The sequence below is a fragment of the Kogia breviceps genome, chromosome 9, assembly GCF_026419965.1.
Source record: "Kogia breviceps isolate mKogBre1 chromosome 9, mKogBre1 haplotype 1, whole genome shotgun sequence".
NCBI lineage: Eukaryota > Metazoa > Chordata > Mammalia > Artiodactyla > Physeteridae > Kogia > Kogia breviceps.
Genome location: NC_081318.1, coordinates 56,562,500 through 56,572,291, shown reverse-complemented (window position 1 = coordinate 56,572,291; position 9,792 = coordinate 56,562,500). Strand labels below are relative to the sequence as shown.

Sequence of the window (9,792 nt, the reverse complement as noted above, 5' to 3'; positions counted from 1 at the left end):
ACAAACTACCACTTCCTCCAGAAGATAAGTGGCAACCTGATGATTATTTCATTAATCTCTGTATAAACCTTCTTTTGGGGACTGAGGGGACCAAGAAGGTTTAAGGCGACACCCCCAGAGGTGACAAAAACGCACTGGATGCGGAGATTGTTTCTACTGAAACTTTTATTTATTATAATTTTTTTTTTTTTTTTTGGCCTCGCCCTGGGGCACGCCGGATCTTAGTTTCCCCACCAGGGATGGAAGCCATGCCCCCTGCATTGGGAACGCAGAGTCTTAACCATAGGACTGCCAGGGAAGTCCCAAAACTTTGATTTAAATAACACAAATTCGTCACAATTTCAAAAGAACCAGAGGTAATTTGTATTGTAAGCACTTAAACCGAAGCACACTAGAATTGCTTCCCGTCCTGAAGGCTGACTGAATTCGGACTAGCAGCCACACTTCAGGATTTACCAGGTAGTTCAATAACGAAAACCTGGAGCTGTTCACACCCGTTTTCCTGCACTAAACGCGGAGGTGTTCATCCACGCCATGTTAATCACATTAATAAGCGTAATCATCCTATCAGGCTGCAAACTTCACGTATACAACAGTGACTTTCCCACCGCGTGTCGCCTGCAGGCCTTTGGCGCGGTCTCAGGAAAACTGCAAGTCCCGCCCCGCCCTCCAAAATCAGACCTGAAGACCGGTTCCCCGCGCTCACCGCGGTCTCCTGCTGCCCTCTGCCGGGGCCCTAGCGTCAGGCTATGGAAGGCGGCCGCGTGGCAGCCGGAGGGCTCAAGGAGGGTGACGTCACCTCTATGCGCGGCCCCTCGCCGGAAGTTATTCCTGCCCACTTCCGTCCCTCTGTTCTTCTCCAGATCCCAGAAGGGAAAGTAAAGGTATCTACAGCGCCCAGTTATAGTCCATGTTGAGGTCGGTGACTCGCTGCCGGTGTGCTTTTTCTTTTTAGAAGCGGGTCTGGGTGACTGAAGTGTAACGGAGTCCCATTCCCGTGCAGCCCCTTGCAGAGTTTCTTTGTGGGAAGAAGAGGGATGGAAGAACCCGTAGAAATACCCGTGGAATTTTTGAGTTAAGGACTCAACTGGGTTCAAACCTTGCTTCAACGAGCTAAGTCAAGCTAGTATTTTTTTATTTTATTTATTTATTTTTTTTGCCGTATGCGGGCCTTTCACTGTTGTGGCCTCTCCCGTTGCGGAGCACAGGCTCTGGACGCGCAGGCCCAGCGGCCATGGCTCACGGGCCCAACCGCTCCGCGGCATATGGGATCCTCCCGGACCGGGGCACGAACCCGTGTCCCCTGCATCGGCAGGCGGACTCTCAACCACTGCGCCACCAGGGAAGCCCTTGGCGCTTTTTCTGATTTTGTAATTTTAGGAATGATGCCGACCTTTTAAGTTGTGGATGTTAAGTAAGATAACGTGTGTGAAGCACGTAGTTCTGGTTTTACAAATTATACTCTGATTCTGCCGCCTTTACCTCTCGTACTCGGGCTTGTACTTGCCATTTTCTTCTCAGTATCTCTGAGACATGCCTAGTATACAAGAGGTTATGCATCTCACGAGAACATTATGCAGTGTTAGCTGAGATTGAGCTCCTTATTCTGTATTACAAGTCCTGACGTTATTTTGTCCCTTCCCCTTTTATTTTTCCATTTCTAGGAAACAGCTATTTTTCAGCTTTTCTGGAGGAATGCAAAGTTCTCTTTCCTTAAGACAAATGAGGTGAGAAGTTCATTGCTGTAAAGATCTCCAAACTTAGCTCGTTTTGTCAAAAGAAGACTAACTGGAATGTAGAATCCTGGACCCAGTGATTACCCATTTCCATTAAAAGCCCCTTTGTCCGGGGAATTGTGGAGCAGAGGGGCTCGTAAATCTACCTTTATTCCTTAGACCTCACAAATTACAGGTACAGAGATTTTCAGTGTATTTGTTAATTTTGGCCTTTAGCTCTTGGAATAGTGGCTTTGGTAATTAAAAACGTCAATTTGAGAGACAGATGGAAATAAGTTATGGAATATTAATTAGTTTTGAAATTTGTAGATTAAGGCAGTTGGTACTTCTTGCATTAGGCTGCTTAAATATTTATTCACCATGCTAGATGTAATAGTATTTTGAATGGAGATTGGATGCTAAAGGAGTAAAATAAATTGATATTCATCAGGCTTAACTTTTTTTGTGTTGAAAACTGAAAAATAACTGTTATTCTATTTTTTCCCCTCTCTGTATATATTAATGTCCCTTCCCCCCTTTTTATTTAAGTGGTATTATCCTAGCCACTTTACCGTTAAGCAGATTGCCACTTAGAATGTCTTGGACATCTTTCTATTGTGTTAGATGTGCCTCATATTTAAAAGGAGGCTGTGTAGTATTATATTGTATACATGTACCACTATTTATTAATCATTCTACTATTGGTGGCCATTTGGGTTCCTTCTTTTTTGCTGTAGCAAGTAATATTATAATGGTCATCCTTTTTTTTTTTAATAAAAAATGTGTATTCTTGTCCTTTATTTCCTTTGGATAATCTCCAAGAAGTAGAAATGCTGGGTTGAAAGATATGATGGATGGTACCAAATTCCTTTCCAACAGTAATATTTGAGAATTCCCCCCATTTCTTCATATGTTTACCAACTGTTGATACTAGTTACCATTGTTTTTAGGCTTAGCTAAGACTGTTCATACCATTTTGGGGGGGTCAGTTTATTGCATTTATAGTATTGTAATCAAAACCAAATTTTTGTTGCTAGTTCTAAGTCCAGTTCAGCTCTTTTTTTCCCCTATGTAAATAGAACACTTAAGTTTTAGACTCCTTACTAACAAATTACTATAGAACAAATGATTCACTTCAACTTCAAGTATTTAAGTTAAAGATTTGTGGGAAGATACTGTTTGAATGGGATCTTGTACTGTGGATAGACATTAGGAGGATAGGCGTTTCTGAAAGACAGAACAGCTTAATAAAAGGCAGGGAGACAAGAATGGTCAAGGATGTTTAGGACCAGAGATTTGAGAGCAATGGTGCTTTGTTGTGAGGTTGTAGAATAGAAGAGATAGCTAGAAAGGTCAGTCTGAAGATTTTACCTTCTAGGGGAGAGCTACAGAGGTCAGGGAATCAGGGAATGAGGGACATGATCACATCTTTTGTTTTACAGGTGTACTGTGGGAGCAGTTTTGAGTGACTGATGTTAGAGAAGCAAGTTAAGCGGGTGTTATAGTCTGAGAGAATAGCAAGGGGTAGAGAGATTGGATTTCAGAGATACTGAAGAAGCTGAATCTACATGATTTAATGACTCGGGTTGACGAAGGGAAAAAAACCAAACCTTACTTTCAGATTTTTTTTTATCACGAGCGATTACTGAGTAATAGTGATTTCGTTAGTAAGAGGAGGGCTGGTTTGGGGGCTGGGAAGGATGCTCCGTTTGGTTTTGGACATACTAAAGTGTGTGAAAGATATTTCCATGGAGAATAAATTATACAGAAAGACAAAATCCCCCTATGACAGATTCAGGAGAAACCTTAACTTATTCCTCTTTTGTTAAGATATTTGGCATTATATTTTTACTTACTTTTAGTTTTTCATCAGTAGAATTTCTTTTGAACTTTCTGTGACTTGCTCAGCCTCGTTTCTCAAGAGTAGAGTGTAGTCTAGAGTAGTAGTCGTAGACATTTTTGAACATGTACAATCTTAATAAAAAGGTTTATAAATGTACCTCCAATATAGGTATATTTACTAATTAGTTATATGCATGTTTATAATACTATTATATTGTATACATTTTTACATTATGAAACATGTAAAAAGTAGAAATTTTAAAAGGCCAAGACAAATATAAATTGGAGTTTTACTGTTTTCTTCCTGCATCCCATTGGATCATCTCGCACTCCTCTTTGTAAAGCACTGGTTTATCTACAGCTGTCAGTGTTCTGTACCATTATCCAGTAGAGGTCACCCTGAGCATCTGGAAGAGAGAGCAGGTTGTTGAGCAGGGCAAGGCAAAGCCTTCATTCTTTAGTTAGGAGGATCTTATTTTTAAGTTTCTATCTTCATGCATTTTTGGAAAGTATGTAGTTATAGAGTAGTATGTGGTATTATGGAGACATGAAGAATAATGAACTCAGTATAGGGCAATCTAAAGTGTGCTTTTGCTGTTTAATGTTTACTTTGTGAGTCCTGCATTTTGTTTGAATGTTATTTGAATCTATAGTTTTAGAATCTTTTGTTAATTCTTTGATGATTGGTGGATTATCTGAGTTACAGGAATGTTCCCAGCCTGTAGGCATAATCCAAGTTCTTGTTAGATTGGAGTTATTAAAAGGACAGAGCTTTTCTTATATGGATCTTGAAAGCAGTATCTCAAGGCCAGAGATATTAGTGGAAACATCTATCTCTATTTTCTATTTTATGCTTAATTAGCAGAAAGGAGAAGGGAAATGCCTCTTTTAATTGATTAGAGCCTGTTGTAAGTAATTAGGAATCAAGAACTAAGTTTGTCACAGCTGTATAGTCTGAAAAGGAGAAAGTACAGTTAAAAAAGTGTGTTGTTGCATGACTCAGACCACAAGCAACTTAGGTACTTAAATCATCTGACAAGCTGGATAACAGAAGAAAACTTTTCTGTTGATTTTCTCATAAAATATTTCCTATAAATAGAGGTGCTTGTTTTAGTTGGGACTTATGATTATTATCATGTATAAGTTCATCCATTTTATGCCCTATTTCTAAATGATGAGGAAAATGAGTTACCAAGGTTTTAGTCACTTGATCAAAGTTACATATGTTGTGACACAGATGCAGAGAGACCTGAGTTAGTCTTTTTTATAATGGTGGTGAGGAGAATGGCAAAAGTAACTTTTAAAATATTTACATCCCATCTCTCTATAGTTCCACATGCGGTGGACTGTGTGTATGAAATATCCCAGCTAGATCATTATGAAGATGAAAATTGGTTTGGAGTTGTTGGGTTAACCCAAGAACCAAGGGGACATTAGGGTAAATTGAGTGACATGGAGATTGGGATCAGGAGCTATGTAAGATAGGAATTAAGGTTCTAATGATAGCATGGGTTTAAAGAGTACCATGAATCTAGAAAAAGCTGTTTAAGGTGGAAATTAGGTAGTATGAAGTGTTGGTTTTCAGGGCTAGGTTTAAAGGTTTTAAAAACAATTTTTTTTTTTTGGCTGTGTTGGGTCTTCCTTGCTGTGTGTGGGCTTTCTCTAGTTGTGGCGAGTGGGGGCTACTCTTCATTTCGTTGTGCAGGCTTCTCATTGTGGTGGCTTCTCTTGTTGCAGAGCACGGGCTCTAGACACGCGGGCTTCAGTAGTTGTGGCTCATGGGCTCTAGAGCGCAGGCTCAGTAGTTGTGGTGCACGGGCTTAGTTGCTCCGCGACATGTGGGATCTTTCCAAACCAGGGGTAGAACCTGTGTTCCCTGCATTGGCAGGCAGATTCTTAAAACACTGTGCCACCAGGGAAGTCCCCTAGATTTAGAGTTTGATAACCAGGAAGTGCGAACAGAGGCAAAGAAGTCTGGTATCTATGGGCAGAGGCAAGGCCAAAGATCTAGTAAGTTAGAAGGCAAGGCAGAATTGAAAGCATCAATTAGTAGCAATAAGCCAAAGGTTTGGAAACCAGGAAGATAAAGCAGAGATGGAGAGGGACGACTGGTTTTGGGTAGCCAAGACAGGCAAGGCCAAATAAAAAGAGGAAGGTAAAGGCAGGAATAATTCTGGGGCAGTGATGATGTTGTACTGCTTTTCTTTATGTTAAGAATAGAAGTGGCCCCTGACCCACAGATAATCAGAAGCAGTGAGCTAGGGAGTGGGAGTTTGGTGGCGGGATTGTTACCACAGCACCAGGAGAGCTGGATCCCTAGGTATTTTCTTACAGAAATGACCATGATACTTATAGGGTCATAATATGGTCTTTTATCTGTTTAACATGTGTGTTTGTATAATATTATATATGTTGTTTTATACAGCATTCCAAAAGGTTTGGGCTACGTGACCATTATGGCACCAAGAAACCTCTTGTATATGAGAAGTAACTTTCTTTTATCTGTTTAACATGTGTGTTTGTATAGTATTATATATGTTGTTTTATACAGCATTCCAAAAGGTTTGGGCTACCTGACTATTATGGCACCAAGAAACCTCTTGTATATGAGAAGTAACTTTCTGTTTGGTTCAAGATGTTGGATGGTACGATTTTCATCAGAAATCCTCTTTAAATCAGTTTCATTTAGGCTTTTCAGTATGAAATGTGGTAATGCAGACAGTGAACCTTTGGAAAATGAAGAACTGCTGAATAACTTACTTACTATGGGAGTAGATGTTGACATGGCAAAGAAACGACAGCCTGGAGTTTTTAATAGGAGAGGTACTAATGAGCAGAACCTGAAGACATTCCTTCTCTCTAAAGGAACTAGCAAAGAAGTGATTGCTGGCATCATATCAAGATATCCACGAGCCATGACACGCACACCTGAAAGTCTTTCAAATCAGTGGGGTCTGTGGAGAAGAATTGTGACATCAGACCTTAAAATTGTAGCTATTTTGGAACGTTCTCCTGAATCCTTTTTTCGGTCCAGTAACAACCTGAACTTAGAGAGAAATATAGAGTTCCTTTACTCAGTTGGATTGACCCGTAAATGCCTTTGTCGATTGTTGACCAGTGCCCTGCGTACCTTCTCCAATAGTCTTGAGCTGAATAAACGGATGGTCGAATTTTTGCAAGAAGTCTGTTTATCTTTGGGTAACAATGATCCCACAGGTTTTGTCAGGAATATAATTTTTAAAAACCCTTTCATCTTAATTCAGAGCACCAAACGGGTAAAAACTAATATTGAATTTTTACAGTCAGCTTTCAGCTTGAACAATGAGCAGCTGCTTGTTTTGATATGTGGTCCAGGAGCTAAAATCCTAGACCTTTCCAATGATTGTATGACAAGAAACTACACAAATATCAAAGAAAGACTGTTTTCTCTTGGGTGTACTGCAGAAGAGATACGGAAGTTTGTTTTAAACTGTCCAGATGTGATCTTCTTGGGATAGAAAAAGTTTAGTGATAAAATAGACTGCTTCATAGAAGAAAAAATTAGCATTTCACAAATAATTGAAAATTCTCAGATTTTGGATTCAAGCATAAGCACTTTAAAAAGTCGAATCAAAGAATTGGTAAATGCTGGCTATAACTTGAGTACGTCAAGCATCAGTCTTCTGTCTTGGAGTCAGAAAAGATATAACGCTAAGTTGAAAAAGTTAAACACTGGACAGAATGTTGTTCTGGGGAATTAAGCAAAAGTCAGTCTTATAATGTAGTGACATAATTTCATTTTGAATTTGGACCTTTCAAAAAGGTTTGTTTTCTTAACCACATATACGTATATAATGTTTCTTTGGAAATTTTAGTTTAAAGTTTCATAAAAACTCATGGTCATTATGCCCTGATATAGTCTTCCCAGCTACCTTTTCTGTAGTTTGAATTAGTACAACACCCAATTTTATGATATAGGCTGTGGCTTTTGTATGAATGGTAGTTGCTGAGTGCTATGGCAGAACAATATGTAAAAAGAAAGTACAAAATAAGCTTTTTTGGTTTCTGTTCAGATTTGAAAATTGACAGATTCATTTAGATAGTTCTGTTTCCTGTCATGGTTTTGAATGGCAACCTATTTCTCCTATTATTCCATGTATCTAATTATGGTTCATCTTCAAAATAGAATGTCAGTAAAAATATGACAACAAAAAGGAGGAATTTTTCATCCCAAATTCTACATACTCTATTTAAACCATTAGTATGCCCCACCACTCCTCTGGTTTACGCTCAATTTAGTATGGGTATATCCTGATTTCTTTGAAGATAAGGGCAACTGTGATAGGCAGAATAATGGTTTCCCAAAGATATCAATGTCTTAATTACCAGAACCTGTGGATATTTTTTGTTACATTATAAAAGGACTTTGCAGGTATGATTAAGTTAAGGACCATAATTTGAGGTCCTGAGTTGGGGAGGTTATCCCGGATTATCTGGGTGGGCCCAGTATAATCATAAGGGTCCTTAAAAGTGGAAGAGGGAGGTAAAAGAAGAGGTCAGAGTGATGCAATGTAAGCAGGGCTTGACCCACTTTTACTGGCTTTGAAGGAGGAAGGGGACATGAACCAAGGAATGCAGGTAGCCTCTAGGAAATGGAAAAGGCAAGGAAGCATTCCTCCCTAGTGCCTCAGAAAGGAACGCAGCTGTGCTGAGACCTTGAATTTAGCTCAGTGAGACCCATGTCAGACTTCAGACCTACAGAACCAAAAGATAATAAACTGGTGGTGTTTTAAGCCACTGAGTTTGTGATAATTTGTTACAGCAGCAAACAGACTAATATAACAACTAAATAGATGATTAGTTGCATTTTAGGTGAAGAAGTGTACCTTTAGTATAGTATCTGTATTTCTTCCTCTTATACTTTTTTTATCCACCTATCTTTCTGGAATGTCTAATAAGTTAGTGTTTGTAGTTTCCTCTAAATGTATGGATAAAAATCTAAATATAAGTAATAAAATCTAAGTAAAGGAATACATTTGCCTAATGAGTGTAGTTTAAAGAAATAATGATGGTTTCTGTATATTTATATTTTGTTGGTGTTTCTATTAATACAAAGAACCAAGAATTTTTAGAGGCGTTGACTTAAAAAATGACAAACAGATGACATCTGTATCTTGAAGACATTCACAGTCTAGCTCTGACATAAACTGAAAGAGAAGGAACAAATTATATGACCTTAATTACTTTTAGTTGCTTTCCAGAGGCATTTGTTTTCTAGATGTGGATTTTGAATTAACTAACAATGACGCTAACCTTTTAAGCCTTTTTTTTTTCTTTTATTGAAGTACATATAGTTGATTTACAGTATTATGTTTCAGGTGTATGGCATAGTGATTCAGTATTATTTTTGCAGATTATACTGCATTATAGGTATATATAAGATAGGTACATACCCCCCCCCCCCAAGATAATGGGTATAATTCCCTGTGTTAAGCCTTATTTCTTATCATTGATGCCTCAAAAAAACTTACTCCCACCAGTGATAGAAAACCAAATGCCTGTTTTTTCAAGGCCATTTGTATGTCAGTGATCCCTTATAAGTATTTCCCATAAACTATTTGATGGCAAACATGGCATAATTTAGAAAGCATGGACTGTATAGAGACATTTTAGAGTAGTATATCTGGGTACTATTCCTGACCAGCTCTGTAGCTTTCTGTAAATATTTTAATTTTACTGAACTTGTTTTCTCATCTATAGGATGAAAAATTGCCCTCACAGAGTTGTTAAGAATCAGATGATACAGGGTCTCTAAGGTTTCTTGCACATAGTAACTTTTCAACGGTAGCCATAATAAATACAGTAGTATTTGTAACAACAGCTTTATCAATGTATAATTCATATACCATACAATTAAATTTAAAGTATGTAATTCAATTTTTAAAAATACTCATAGTGCTGTGTAACAATCACCACAATCTAACTTTAAAATGTGTTTGTGCCCTTTAAGAGAAACCCTTTACCCATTAGCAGTCAATCTCCGTTATCCCCCTCCTACTTTCCTAGCCCTAAGCAACCACTGATCTACTTTCTCTCTATAAGACTGCCTATTCTGAATGTTTCATATAAATGGGATCATACAATTTGTGGTCCTTTGTGACTGGCTTCTTTCACTTAGCATAATGTTTCTAAGGTTCATTTTGTACCATGTATCAGTATTTCATTCATTTATGTTGCCAAATAATATTCTGTTGTA

General features: G+C 38.3%; 1 protein-coding gene across 14 annotated transcripts in view; it reads left to right on the top strand.

Moving 5' to 3' along the window:
- Positions 1-852: 852 nt before the first annotated feature.
- Positions 853-9,792, top strand: part of MTERF1 (mitochondrial transcription termination factor 1) — a 710,255-nt gene continuing 701,315 nt past the window's right edge. For 12 of the 14 annotated variants that reach the window (XR_010842225.1, XR_010842224.1, XR_010842223.1 and 9 more), the window contains exons 1-2: positions 853-918; positions 1,665-1,727. Coding sequence is in view for 4 of the 14 variants with exons in the window: in XM_067042490.1 (XP_066898591.1) it covers positions 911-918; positions 1,665-1,727 (71 nt within the window). In the remaining 10 variants the exon portion in view is untranslated. Of the gene's footprint in view, positions 919-1,003; positions 1,075-1,664; positions 1,728-6,108; positions 9,678-9,792 lie in introns of those variants that run through there. The other 2 variants (XM_067042489.1, XM_059073936.2) reach the window with 2 other exon arrangements.